Source organism: Spermophilus citellus (assembly GCF_964194105.1).
Source record: "Spermophilus citellus genome assembly, chromosome: 8".
NCBI lineage: Eukaryota > Metazoa > Chordata > Mammalia > Rodentia > Sciuridae > Spermophilus > Spermophilus citellus.
This window is the reverse complement of record NC_138189.1, coordinates 106,691,575-106,707,164: the sequence shown is the minus strand read 5'-3', so window position 1 is coordinate 106,707,164 and position 15,590 is coordinate 106,691,575. Positions and strand designations below refer to the sequence as shown.

At 38.1% G+C, this 15,590-nt stretch overlaps 1 protein-coding gene across 1 annotated transcript in view; it reads right to left on the bottom strand.

Annotated features, from left to right (window-relative positions):
- The window catches only part of ADH7 (alcohol dehydrogenase 7 (class IV), mu or sigma polypeptide), a 43,409-nt gene extending 28,407 nt beyond the window's left edge, over positions 1–15,002 (bottom strand). Inside the window, exon 1 of the mRNA XM_081304946.1 lies at positions 14,897–15,002. Within this exon, the coding sequence (XP_081161072.1) occupies positions 14,897–14,911 (15 nt within the window). The 5' untranslated portion in view covers positions 14,912–15,002. The remainder of the gene's footprint in view (positions 1–14,896) is intronic.
- Between the last annotated feature and the right edge of the window lie 588 nt (positions 15,003–15,590).

Below are 15,590 nucleotides of genomic sequence, written 5' to 3'. Positions count from 1 at the left end.
AAGCACCTATCATCTTGCTCACTCCTGTACAGAATCTTAAATTAAAAGTAAAAAGAAGTCCTGAATAATTGCAGGCACAGTCTAGGATGGATTTACTAAACTCTTGGACAAACCATCCAAGTTTATCTTTGTTACCAGCTCTTTAAGCTCCTCTTTTATGATCTGCTGAATCCTCAAAAAAGCCAGTCAACTCTTTTCTACATTTCCATCATCATCTGGGCCCTAGTAGAGCCAGACTGCTAGTCAGGTGGTATAAAAAGAAGAAGAATAGATTGAGATTTTTATATATATATGAATAGACTGAGATTTGCATTTCAGATTTACTGGCTTTAAGCTTCTGGACAAATGACTTAATTTCAAATAGAGAAGATGATGGTTTTCTTATAGGGAGAACATATGGAACAGTGTTTACAAGCTCATTCTCCCCAGCATGATAGAGCACTTGCCTACCATGTGTGAGGCCCTGGATTCAATCTCCAGCACTGTGATGGAAAGGTTCATTCTCTGGACTTTGACATTTATTTTAAAATATTGTTACCTTTGATACATTATGTAATTTCTGCAAGCCTTAATTTTTTCATCTTAAAATGATGTATAATATTCTAATTACACTAATTTCACAGAATTGTTGTGAGGATTGAATGAGATACCACTTTTGAAATATTTGAAATACTCCCTGACAAATGATAAACAAGTGTTAGCTTTGATTATTATTACTGAAGATCAGTGATAAGGGGCTGGCACAACTTAGCTTCCCAGTGCACAGTAACTACACTTATTAAGATACCATCTGGTGAGTTTTGAGTAATTTGTATGTACATTATTTTCTCTGAGCTGTCAATCTGAAATGTGTATCCAAATTATGAAAGCCTAGGTTTCAAGTTCTTTTCTCTCTAGATAAATGAGCTTACATACAGAAATAGAGGCTTAGGGTAGAGAAAAAATCTCAAACAAGCCTGAGTGTTGACTAATGCTCTTGTAAGACCTAGCAGGAAGAATGATGGTGTTCTGGGTTGAACTGTGTCCCTCAGAAATTCATGTCCACCAGAACCTCAGACCTTATTTGAAAACAGGTTCTTCGGGCTGGGGATGTGGCTCAAGCGGTAGCGTGCTCGCCTGGCATGCGTGCGGCCTGGGTTCGATCCTCAGCACCACATACCAACAAAGATGTTGTGTCCGCCAATAACTAAAAAATAAATATTAAAAAAAAATTCTCTCTCTCTCTCCCTCTATCACTCTCTCTTTAAAAAAGAATAAGAAAACAGGTTCTTCATAGATATGATGTAGGAGGCTAACATTAGGTCATACTGGCTTGAGGTGGGCCCTAAATTCAATGTTTAGAGTCCTTATAGGAAGGTCATATGAAGATACAGAGATACACAGAGGAAAGCAGCAAGTGACCTGTGACTGCAGAGGCAGAGATGAGTGATGTGTCTCTAAACCAAGAAATGCCAAGGATTGTCAGCACCTACCCAAAACTAGGAGAGAGACTTGGAACCAATTCTGTCTCAGATACTCCAGAAGGAGACAATACTACTGACATTCTGAGTTTGGGCTTTTGGACTCCAGGAACTATAAGAGAATATATTTCTGTTATTTTAAGCTACCAAGTTTGTGTACTTTATTATGGAAGCCCTAAAAAATGAATATATGAGCAATTTCCAGCTAAAATGAAATGTGACAGCATCTCTTCTCCAGGCAGAATCAGCAAGGATGGGTGAAGGTGTGCGCAGGTGAGTCCATTTATAAAACCTCAGATATTAGGTCCCAGAAGGCTTCGAAGGTGCAGGTGCGTGTTCTATTTTTGTCAGTGACCCAATAGAAAGATCCGTGGCCAGGGCACTGCAGGCAACATCAACACAAATCCTTTAAGCAGGTAGTCAAAAGCTGACTATCTTCTATTTCAAAGACAACACTAACACTAAATTTAAACCATCGAATTAAATAAAAGCTGTATCAGCAGTTTTGAATCCAATGCCTACAATTTCAATCAATTTTACACAAACCAAAAAAAAAGAGAGAGAGAGAGAGGTGGGGTTTTGCTTTAAATGTCCAGCAGATGCTTTAAAAGACCTCATTTTAGCACTTCTCAGGGGAGCTTTCTTGCCAAACTCAAACAGACGTATTCAACAAATAGCAAATCAAGCAAGCAGTGGAGAGGAGCTAAGTCACTAAGTCCCAGTGAGTGTGAAATTACCCTGCAGCAGCTGGAAAGGGGGTGACCAACTGCTTGACTTGTCCTTTAGGGTGGATGGTTACCGTAGTGTCAGAAGGCTGAACTGGGCAAACAGAAAGGAAAGAACTGAATCAAATCAAAGCCTGGGAACCTCAGTTTAGCTGGATCTCCAAAAAGTCACAAATGTCACAAGTGAAAGTGACCACTCATTCAATCAGCCAATGAATCCTTCATTCATTCAACAAGGTTTTATTGGTTTCTACTATGGACAACAGAAATGGGATGATGGTGGTACAGTCAGGGACTACAATGATTATGAAGTCATTTCAATTACAACTGGCTTAGAATATAATAGATTTTCAGTAACTGTTTGTCCCCCCCAGATACTCCTGGTACAAAACATGTGTGAAGATAAAATATGAACTAACTTGTATTCAACAAAAACATATTCTTTGAAGAATTGTGCATCACCTAGCTACATTTCCCATCAAAGACATTTTCTTGAACCTCATGTTTGAGTCTCTAAAACTGTAATGCTATTTTTGATTAAAATGCAGCCTCTTTCATATTTTAAAGCACATCTGCTTCCAAATCCCTTTCAATTCCCTTGGCATTTCTGTAAGTTCAACTGTGTCTGTAGTTTTGATTTTCTCATATTTCATCATCAATTTTTAGCCTGGAGATGAGAAAAGTTATGAAGGAATGCTAGGCAATGTCATTTATCAGAAAGACAGCTACAGTACCCTGCATTATCCATGATTGAGATGTTCCAAGACTCCCCAGTGGATGCCTGAAACCACAGGTCATACCAAACCTTATATATCCCGTATTTCCTCATATATGTATACCTATGTTAAAATTTAATTTAGAAATCAAGTACAGTAAGAGATTAATACTTACAACTGCTGATAAAATTAAACAATCATAACATTATTCAAATCTGGTTTCCTGTTTCCTCACTCTTTTCTCAACTGCCGTGGGGTGGGTAGTGTGGTTAGATGGCTGATTCACACTGTGGGAAATAGAACTGAGAGGGAGAGCATGAGATTTCATCATGATACCGAGAATGGCAATTTTAAACTATTTATTATTTATTTCTGGAATTAGTCCATTAATATTGTCAGACCCCAATTGTTTAAGGGTAACTGAAATTACAGCCAGGGAAACCAAGGGCAAGGGTGGACTACTGAAGATTATTATCTGAATCATGTGATATTTCAAATCAGACTAGGGCTAGCAAGTAAGTTTGGGGTCAGAGGTCTAACAGATGTATGTTGGAATTCCAGATCTGAGACACAGGAGCCGATCATGGTATGTTATCAAACTTTTCTAGATCTCAGTTTATGCTTCTGTAAAAAATGGAATGTTTTAACATCATACAGAGATTCAGTAAGAATGAGATGAGAATATGCAAAGTAGGGTCCCATCGCAGAGTGACAGCATGATAGAAACAGTTTTTATTCTATTTTATTTTTTTATACAATTCCTAAGATACTCAACTAAAATTTACCATCAGTAAATCCTGTATGACAAAAATCATTTTCATTCAAAGAACAGAGTATCCTAAAATAAGAAGTAGGTTTTTGTTTTTTGTTTTTAACCTCACGTAGAAGAAGTTTAGAGGTTGGTGACTGCTGACCTTGGCCTAGAGCCTCAATGGGGACAAAAGATTGGGTTGGCCTTTATCCTTCCCTCATGCTAAAGATGGCTGCCTGGGCTACAGATATCGCACCCTCACACCAACATGTGAACCGAGAGAAGCACAAAGTACGGCATTCCTGTTCATCTGCTTCTTTCTTTTCATGGAAAATACTCTTTCTCAAGAAGCATCCTAGTGATGTTTCTTTACATCTCTTCACCGCATCCAGCTTAAGTTTGTAGCCCCAGACTATTGGCAGGTGGGAAACTCACCTGGGGGTATATACTTCCTGCTCAGTACCCAAATCCCAGGTTATATGAGTTAGGCAGGAAGAGAGTAGGTGGAAAAGGGCTTATTGGTGGATAATATCACTGTGTTCAGGACCACATTCTTTAATGTTGGAGGGAATAAATCAGTCCCTGGTACCTAGGAGTCTATCGGACACTCTCACAGATTTGGGGTTTTCTTTTGTAAAACAAATAGCTCCACAGAATGCCAACATTATACAAAGCTGCTGTTTAATAAGACAGAACATGGCCATTTTGTAATTATATCTGATCAAGCGTGCGCACACACACACAGCTCAAATGACCAAATTAGAAAAATGTTTTATTTTCCTCATGTTGTGGTATGTCTACAAGCATTTGGATACTCCTCCCTTCAGGAGGTGGAGTTTCCACTCCTGTTGAGTGAGCTGGACTTGGTGATTTAATTCTAATAAACAGAAGAAGGTGCGGGTGGCAGTGTATAGTTCTGAGACTACATCAAAGAACTCATTGTAACTTGTTCTTCCTGTGCTCCTTCCCTTTTGGATCCCTCATACTATGGGGAGCCATGTTGGGAGCAGCCCTGTGGAAACGAATTGATTCCTCCTTTAGATAGTCACATGAGTGATGTTGGAAGCTGAACTTTGGCTCCAGTTAAGTCTTTAAGGACTGCAGTACCAGTGGACAGCTTGCATGAAATTTCAAGAGACACCTTAGCTAGCACTACTACCTAGCTAAGCCTTTGCTGGATTTCTGACAGTTATGAGTGGCATGTGATGATAAAGTATAGTTGTTTTAAGCTGATGTTTTGGAGCTAATTTGTTACACAGCAAATATAACTAAGATTCCTAGTTATATCCAGTAACTACAACGTCTGTCAGTTCATTGCCACTTTATTCCTTTTGCCGCCTTTTTTTTTGTCTATTTTTTTCTAGTTTATTTTTAAATTTATTTTTATTTCTGTTCTTTTTAGATATACATTAGAGTATATTTTGACTTATTTTATTCAAACATAGAATACATCTTATTCTAATTAGGATCCAAGTTAACACATGGGCAAATGAACTTGCAGGGGTCCTGCCCTAGCAGGGTCCAGGGGATCCTGCGGGATGAGTGGCATCGGCAAAAAGGATGAGACAGGAGTCGTCTGTTGGCGCAATCTCCAGAGAGAGAGCTCTAATGCAGCTTTCTCTGGGTCATCTTTTATTGCAATTTTTCTCATATTATGGATTCAGAATATGTCATTGATTATACAACTTCAAAATTTTGCCAAGATGTGACATTTCTTTAACCATCATTAGGGGTAGAGAAAAATGTAATGTCAATTTACATTTTTCCAGGATGTGATATTTACTTATCGATTATTAAAGGTACAGTCATTAATAAAATGTATCACTAATTTACATTTTTCAGGTTTTCCCAAGATATACTATTTTTCCCAAGATATGCTATTTTCTTATTAACTAATGCCAAACTACGTAACCAGACTCTAAGTCTCCTAACCTATCGTTAACCTTTAAGTTTAAAGTACACCTGCACTTTATTTCTAATCTAAAATTCCCATCTAAAGAAGTCCACTTAAGTCTTATACTTAAAATATCTAAAGTCTATAAACCATTCTTAAAGCATATCAGAAACCCATACAGCTAAAAACTTAAGAAATCTAAACCCAATAATATAAGTAAAATAATATTTCTAACATTATTCTAAAAATATGTCTTATAAAGCTACTTTAATTAATTCCTACATTTATTCTCATAAAACTGGTTGAGCTGCTTTCTCAAAGAGTTTGTTTCTTAGTCAAGGTGCACTAATTCTTATATCTTTATAATAATCTCTCTCAGTAAAAGGCAAGTTCTAAACATCAGTCCACTTACCACCAATATTAACTATGCTCAACATAAGTCCCTCTGTGAAGTAAAAGAGGGTTTATAGAAAAGAGGAGAATGTATCTTTATATGCTTTAACTTTCCTAAGTGCAAAACATAACTACAATATAAAAAACATAAGTATAAAACATAACTACAAAAATAAAACTACATATGGTGGGCTTTGTGCAATAAGCATAATGATTAGGCTTTCTAAGAGGCCAGAATATGGGCTTAGGTTCTTAGTTCATATAATCAATGTGGTACTTAAAATTCTCATGACCTTTCAGAGAAAGACTGTTGTCCATCATCGGTTTTATCCTCAATGTACTGAGATAGAAGAGCAGCAAAATTCTATTTTGTCCTCAATATGCAGAGGGGTAGTAGAACAGTCTTCAAGGCATGAACTACCTATTATGTTCTAACTATCTAAAATTTAATTTGGTTTAGCATTTAACATACTCATGCCTCCTGTCAGGAACATGAGCATGAAAACGAAAAGTCCTGATTTCATAAAAAAGGGTCTCATGGTTTTGGTTTCCCACCAGCCAGCACGGCTTTGCCAGCATTCATCCTCACTGTGACTTTGTCAAGACAGTGGGGGAGCTGCTTTGCCAGCACTTATCTTCACTGTGACCTTGTCAAGACAGTGAGAGGGGGAGCACCTTCACCAGGAACTGAACAGACACTTACTTCATAGAAGAAGTGTGATCAGTTAACAAATATATGAAAAATGTTCAACATCTCTCGCAGTTAGAGAAATGAAAATTAAATCTATTCTGAGATTCCATCTTACTCCAGTCAGAATGACAATTATCAAGAGTACAAGTAATAATAAATGCTGGCCAGGATAAGAGGAACAAGATTCACTCATACATTGCTGGTAGGACTGCAAATTGGTGCAACCACTCTTGAAAGTAGTGTGGAGATTCCTTAGAAAACTTGGAATGGAACCACTATTTGATCCAGGTATTCCAGTCCTTGGCATATACCCAAAGGATTTAAAAATCATATACTATAGTGATGCAGCCACAACAATATTCATAGCATTTCAATTTCACAGTAGCTAAGCTATGGAACCAACCTAATGCCCTTCAACAGATGAATAAATAAAGAAAATATGGTACATATATATACAATGGACTATTACTTAGCCATAAAGAAAAATAAAATTATGACATTTGCTGGACAATGAGTGGAACTAAAGAATATCCTACTAAGTGAAATAAGCCTATCCCAAAAAAACAAAGTCTGCATGTGTTCTCTGATAAGTGGATGTTGATCCATAATGGCGGTGTGTGTGTGTGTGTGTGTGTGTGTGTGTGTGTGTGTAGGAACTTTGGATAGGACAAAGGGGAAGGAAGAGAAGGGAGGAGGCATGGCGGCAGGAAAGATGGTGGAATAAGATGGAAATCATTACCCTAGGTACATGTATGATGACACAAATGGTGTTACTTAGTGTACAACCAGAGGAATGAAAAATTGTGTTCCATTTGTATACTGTGAATTGAAATGCATTCTGTTATCATGTACAACTAATTAGAACAAATAAATAAATAATTTTTTTAAAAAAGAATCTAATCTTCTTTTTTTATAATAGGCACAAACATGAACTCCAAATTTCCCACAGAGTCTAATTCTTATGATATGTATGTGCATATTTTTCAACTCAGTAACTAACCTCAAGAAAAATTATAAATATATTGAAAATTGTCCTAAGCAGTATTCCCTGGTTCCTATTGCTTCTTTTGATTACTTCTCACAAAGAATACCCTTCACCACCACCTCTGGCAGCTAAATAGAAGAGATAAGGCCCAGAAAAGTCTTGGTGTGGCAGAGAAACAGGGCAGAAGACAGCTGTGGAGTCAAGGCCTGTAACTGAGAAAGGATGAGGTGCCAATTCTGAGAATTGGCTGTAAGAGGAAATCCATGTGCATTTTGACCAAACAACAACAACCAAAACCAACCAACCAACCAACCAAACAAACAAACAAACAAACCCAAGAAATTGGAGTTATCTGCTGAGCTATCATTTTGAAGGAAGGGGTGAGGTGAAATTTGATGTTTCAGATTCTTCCTCACAGCTCCCCAACTCTGCCTTTGCCAGAGAAGACTCTTAACCATCATTCATTCCTTCATTCCTTTTATTCATTTAGATGACCATTTTCTTAACACTGGCTCAACATCATACCATATACAAAACAAAAGGTACATGTATAATATGGTTAAAAAAAACATGAGGCATAGTCACATGGAAAGTTTAGAAAGAACATAAACAGATAAGATTAAATTAATCAACAAGGAGCATTGCTTTAATTCAAAGAGAAAGGACACTGATGTTTGGGGTGGCCTTGGAGATAGGTGAACTTGTAGAATGATTTTTGCCTTGTGTCTTTCCCCAGATATAATTAAGTATATTTAAGTCATCAACCTCCTCTGTTTTGTCTGTCTTTGCTTACCTCACACTAGATTCCTCCATACACCTCAGAGTCCCAAAAGTAGAGCTCCCTCCTTAACGTGTGCTGGGATCTCAATCTTTCTTACATCCTTCTTCTCCAACTTGTGTCCTTGTTTCTGCTCTTTCTTTGCTTCATATGAGGAGAGATCTCATCAATCTATTTATGGATTAAATGATACTACAGGGGCAAAGAGAAAACCTCCCCTTCATCTCCTGAAAGTTCACTCAAATGAACTGACAACAGATTATTTGGAGAAGATGGTGTACAGATTCAATAATGTGTATAAGCACAGGGGAGGTTGCAGGAAAGAAACCAGCCCACAATTCAGTGAGGTCTAGATGTTTGGATAACTTTCTTCATAGGGGAGATGGAAATAAAGGAGGTAGGAAAATGGGAGGGGGTGGTTTATCACAGTAATGGGAAGATGAGGGTTGGAACTTCACTGTGAGCAAAAAGTGTCTTTTAATTTTTATTCAGATAAAGTTTCCCAGGTAATCTCTCAGAGCCACCCTCAGAAGATGAGATGAAAAATGAAGTCTTTCATTCTTGCTCATGGTCATCTTTCCTGGTTATTAGTTGAAATTGCTAGGAAAGAGATCAAGACACTTTCATTTCTTTTAGAAGAAATGTCCTCAGTCAGATTATAGAACTCACCATATACAGATGGATGAGAACTCACTATATATATATATATATATATATATATATATATATATATAGAGAGAGAGAGAGAGAGAGAGAGAGAGAGAGAGATTCTCTTGTTTTCTATGTTTGTGGAAGAAGCAAAGAAAGATTGGATTGTAAGACTATTTCTGCAGCTCAGCATGTCAAAGCACATGGGGTATCATTTTCCTAACTCAACAGTACTATATTAGAGATCCAGCAAATAAGACATGTCTTAAAGGGGTGTATCAAGATCAAATAGGTTAATTTATTATATTAAAACACATGTTATGTGGGCTGGGGCTGTAGCTCAGTGGCAGATTGTTTGGCTAGCATGTGTGAGGCACTGGGTTTGATCCTCAGCACCACATGAAAATAAACAAATAAAAAAGGCATTCTGCCCATCTACAACTACAAAAAAAAATTTTTTAAATGCATATTGTAATAGGTTTGTACTAGGATAGTTTCATTCATTCGTGATTGCTAATTATTATTTTGAAATATAATACCTTTAATTTTTCAACCCAAATGCTTACAGATACATTTTTCAGTTAATATAAGCCTTCTGGATTTTATGTTTGCACTCTACTCTGCTCTGTCCCCAAGATAAACAAACTAACAGACAGTCAAGGTCTCTCTTCAAGTCTGGGTTTTGACTACAGAAGGAGTTAGTCCTAGGCAGTGGGTCAGAGGGCAGAAGAATGAGGTAAAGAGTCAGGATAGGGTATTTATTCCCCAGGTCCCTGTATGCTTAGTCACTTTATCAAAGGACACCTGTACCTATCATGACACCTGTACCTGTCGTGATATCTTCTCCGTGTAGCACTCTCTCTTCCTGGGTTCCAGTGAATGTCCCCCTCTTCACTACCTACTAGCTCCAGGACACTATATCATTTCTTGTTGCTTTTTTTAAATCTAGTCCATAGCTTTATTAATAATCTATTAAATTTTTCTCAATAACTCAACTTGAAGATATCATCTATTTCCTACTAAGCTATTTTCCTACACATAATTTTTATACTTTCTGCTACTAACACTTCAAAACTTCATTACATTTTGTTTCAGTGGCACAGTATATATTTAGTTATCAATCAGATTCTTTCACGAGGCTTTCTGTCAAAGCTGAAGGCAATATATGTTCTGATGAGGTTTGGCTATAAAGAAATTTTGGTTTCAAACAAAACTGAATTCTGCTCATGACTCTGTCAATTCCAAGCTATATGATTCGTCTATGACTTCTTTAAGCCTCTGTTTTCTCATCTATAAAATACAGATAATAGTAGTTCCTACGTCCTAGGATGGTTGTGGGAGTTAAGTGAAATAAATGCATATAAACTGTTCAACACAGTCTAGAAATGGAAATTGTTCAAATAACATTAGCATTTAATATTGTTATGCCAAGAAAAGGAAAAGGATACCCACCAAGCTGGCCACGAATGAGCAACTGAACTGTCAAATCTTCCTTTAGGATTGTAACATTTCAGGTAAGGAAGGAAAACTGAAAAATCAGTTGTTGTGTGAACCCAGCCTGCTGAGGGCACAGGGAGGCTGGTTGCTGGAGGGGAAGTCAGCACAAGTCTTCACTCAGGACCAGGCTCAATGATGATTTTTCTCAACTTTGATATGCATCAACCTACCAGAAAGAATTTTAAGGTGCAACTATAGGCCCTCACTTCTGAGTCTACAGAATTTTTGTAAAGCCCTTTGGCACTTTTGAGGCTCAGCTTGGGCTAGGAAACAATGCTCTTTAGCCCAAGCACCGGTACCATTCTAGACAGAGGTGGACCTGGCTGTGACTTACAGCTCTCCTCTTGTCTACAGCCAAAGAGGGACAACTCAAATCAGCCTATAAAGAAAGCAAATATCTAGGAAATTCTAGGGTAAGGAGGCTGACATTTGCTTCTCAAGGCAGGCTTACCAGCCATACATTAGAAATAGGAGTAGTTTCTTCAACTCCTGGCATCAGATATCAATAAACTCAGTACTCTCAGGAAAACTCTCAAACTGCTGAATTCTCCACATGGTCTGTTAGTGTCTAGCTCTTTCAGGGTGACTGCAAATGCCCCTACTGCAACTGACCTAAAAACACAGTGTCTGTCACTGCGTGGGAAATTTCCCATGCTTGCCTCTGCCTTTGCCCTCCCTTTCCACAGTCTATTGTCCAGCTAGAGAGTCTTTCTCCAAGATAGTTTCCTTCATCTCACCAGTTCTACCCTTGTCCTGTCTATTCATTCACTCACCCATTCACTCATTCAGTAAATATTTATGAGCTATCTCAGAGGGTGAGTTCCATCCATATATCTGGAGAGTCTTCTAGAAAAAAAAATTCCCTAAGTGACCCCTTGGTATCCCCAGGATTGAGAATCACTCTTCTAAATAATGTCATCATCTAGGAATAATAATGTAAGAGTTCATGGTAACCCATATTGCTCTAGCATTTTTGAGGTGTGTAAGGTATTATTTTTTAGAATTAGTTGTTCACTCTGCTTTCCCTGAGACATAGTATTAAAATCATTTATAGCTCAACTTTTATGAAGAAAAAACTGAAGATGCTGAGGTAGATTACAATATCTACTCCACCAGTGGAAGCAATCTATTCTAAGCGCTCCAATTTACCAGGAGTAGCTTATTGATCTTATTGAAAGAGCTATATGTAAACCTTCATTGTTTTTTCCTTCTAAGGGGTTTACTACTTTAGGGAACTAAATAGCCACAGCAGTTCCCGCAGCCAGAAGCTCCTGTTCTGTCTCTCTGCCCTAGCAGAGTATGGTCAGTGATTTTTGTGTACAGTGTGTTGCCACCACCTAGTGGTGAACATGGCACATAAACGCCGTGATTTAGGAAAGGGAATAAAGTGTAGAATTGGATTAGCGACACTGGTTTGAAAATAGTCCTGAACTTCTCCTCTCCCCAAAATCACCCTGATAGACTCTTTTGACAAATTTAAGTATTATGTAATCAGCTATTTTTTTTAAAAAATAGGCATGACGGTGCCCTTTTTCTTTACTCACATCCTTAGTAGTTTTTCCTTTATTTTTTTTAAGTCAGAAAAAAACTATCACCTTCACACTTCAATATCTGTGAGATATCTAACATGGATATCCATATCACTGAGAATTTTCTTTAAAATTTTTAAATCAAAAACTTAAGTATAACTTTATAGCACTTTCCCCAGTGAATGAAATACCTCTTCTCAGGGTGAGGAGAGCTATTCAGAGGAAACAAATTTACCTTTAGAGAGTTCACTTGGCAGGAATCAATAGGGAACAGATCCACTGGAGGGAAAGTATAAATGCATTGTCCCCCTTTCCCAGGCATGGCAGTTGGGAATCCAAAGCAATGTTGTCCACTCCACATTTTCCCACAGGAGTTCAATAAGACCTTCCCTGCCTCTCTCTCAGGTAAGGGCACAGAGGAATGAAAAACAGCTCATTCTGTAGTGTGGATTTTGAGGCATTCTTGGCCTGATGATGCAGCATTTCTCTTTCTTGCACAGGGCAGTCTCTACTGCTAACTCTGTGTGACCCTGGGGACCCTACTCACACTTTCTGGGTTTCCACTGGAAACACTAGAAATAGACTCTAAGATTACTGCTGACTTTTACACACACACACACACACACACCACAAACAAACTTATGCTGATTCCCCAGTGTTATAGTTTGAATGTGAGGTGTCCCCTCAAAGGTCCTGTTAATGCAGGAATATTCGGAGATGAAATGACTAGATTATGAGAGCTATGACTTAATCAGTCCATCTAGTTTGAAATGATTATCTAGGTAGTAACTGTAGGCAGATGGGGGGTGGCTAGAGGAAGTGGGTCACTGGGGGTTTCCCTGCAAGGGTGCATCTGCCCTGCACAACTTCCCTACCCCTAGCTGCTTCCTGAGACTGCCATGAGCTGAGAAGTTTTCCCTCTACTGGTCCCTTCCCCCATGATGTGCTGCCTCATCTTGGGCTGAAAGCAACAGAGTTGACCATCTAGGGACTGAAACCTCTGACACCAGGAGCCCCAAATAGACTTTCCTCCTCTAAATTGTTATTGTCAGGTTTTTTTGGCCATACTAATGGAAAAGCTAACTAAAACAATAAGGTTTTATTATTTTTTTTTATAACTGAACATGATCTTGTTATAATCTGATATCGGTCACTTGCATAACTAGTTTGTCGGATTATTTTTATTTTTATTAATGGTGCATTATAATATATATAATAGTGGGGTTCATTACCACATATTCATACAGTGTATAGGGTTGTAAATAGCTTTAGCTTCACTGTTTTGAGGCTACCATTTTAATGTGTTAGGCAGTCAGGTGTGGATACAATAAAGATTTTTGCCTTAAACAGACTTGGGATAGAGCCCTGACAGCACTACCATGTGAACTTGGGAACACTATTTACTCCCCTCAAGCCTCAGCTTTGTCTGACAGAAGGTGAGAATAATAATATCTAATAAGTATAATATCTACCACAAAGAGTTTTGGAAGTTAAATACTATCCATTAATAAATTTCTTCCCTCATTGCTGACTCCTGATTTAAATACATTTAAATACAAGTACTTGATATTATTATGTTATTATGTGAGTTGAGTACAAACCACCTTCTCTGGTGCCTATTAGGCATTTAGTGGAAATACCCATTGACAGTTAAGTATATGAGAGAAAAGTTAGGAGTGGAGTAATCCCCAAAGAAGATGCAGTATAGGCCTTTTTTGTTGTGTTCAATTATCCAATCCAAGACATCACACAGCATTTAGGAGAATTAATATTTGATCAACAATCTTGGTGATAACATAGGTTCAAGTATATGAGTTTATAATTTAGATGTAAATGTAGAAGAGCTAAGAGTTAGAGCAATTAAAAGTTTTTGTTTAAACTCTATATTTATGAGCATGCTACCTGAATCCAGTGAAAGTAGAATTTGACAATCAGGCCTGGGAATGGCCTCTTGTTTTAATTATTCCCAATAAAGGATTAGGTTGAGGTTACTACCTGCAGCTTTCAAATTTTTCTTTCTTACATGGAAGCACAAAATACATCTAGGACTCTTTTGTTCAGGATTAAGTTAACTGAAATGGCATCTGGAACTAAGTTTATAATAGATAACTTCTTTGGTTTTCTTCAAAGGCCCATGTGCTTAGGGGTTGATCCCCAACTTGGCACTACTGGAAAGTGGTGGAACCTCTAAGGGGCAGGGTTTCAGGTCAAGAGGATCGTGGGAGCTGGATCTCTTTCTCTCTTTCACTTCCTAGTCTTGGGGAGGATGGTTTTGCTTTGCCACCCATTTCTGCCTGGTCACAGGCCCAAAGCAATGTGGCCAAATGATCGTGATGGAAACCTCCAAAAATGTGAACCATAATAAATTTTTCATAAGTTCATTTTGATCAGGTTATTTGTTATAGTGATACAAAGCAAACATCATAATAAATTTCTACATAATGAAACAATGAAATTTAAATTTCAGATTAAAATGTCGATTGGCCTCAGTTGAGCAATTCTCCTACTTCTGTGTCTTATCAAAAGTTTCAACTCTCAGAGAGGCCTGGTTTGACAGTCCCAACAGAGATTTCCTCTGATTTTTTGCCCAAAGGGACCCTGTTCTTCTTTCTTGCTGGAGCAGATGTGTTATCTACTGCCTTCCTTATTGAATAGCCCTCAGTTTTTTCTTGGATCCCCAGTTTTTGCATAGGGTAGGCATATCCTTGGCAGAAACACTCCATCTGCCACCATTCCACAGGCCCAGAGGCAGCTGTGCGACTAGCCCATCCCAGGAGCACAGGCAAAGTCCCTGTGCATTCCTGCAAAATGTTTACTTTCTCCACTTACTTGCCACTGCTTCATCCTGGTTGCTCTTTCTTCATGGAATGCAGACTCCAAGCTTGCAGGTGTGATAGGTCCAGGAGAACGGAAGATACAGTGGACACGATGACGGTGGAGCTGGAAGAGAGATGAGCCAGGGTCCCATAACATCTATGGGTCTCTGCATTAATCTGAGGTTACTTGCCTAAATTTGGGGGAAAAAACCAAAAACCTCATTTGTTAAAGCCACTGTATTTTTTTTTTTTTGTAGCCAAACACATCCTAACAAATACAAGCTCTTTCTCTGTCTGTAAGTGTTTACTTCTTTTAGTACTGTCTTTTTTCCCCAAGACTGTGCACATCGGGAAGAAAGAGATCATCACTTTTTTTTTTTTTCACCAGCATGCATCATCACCTTGCGCAATGCCTGGCACATACAGAATTTTCCTCAAAAATTGTTCGAAAAACATTTACTGAAACAAGTCAGATTATTAACAGAAAAATAAGGGAGAAAGTAAAATGCAGCCATGCAGAGGCCTCAGCTGCGGTGAAAACAAAAGCTGAAACTTGGAGACAGCCAGGAGCACGATTGATACCAGAAAAGAAGCAAAAGCTTGAGTTCTTTCTGTCTTGTATGCAAACTCTCTCATCACACTCAAATTCAGACCAGTAACATCTTCCGGGTGCAATTCAGAGGAGGTTGTTTGTTTTTGAAATGTCC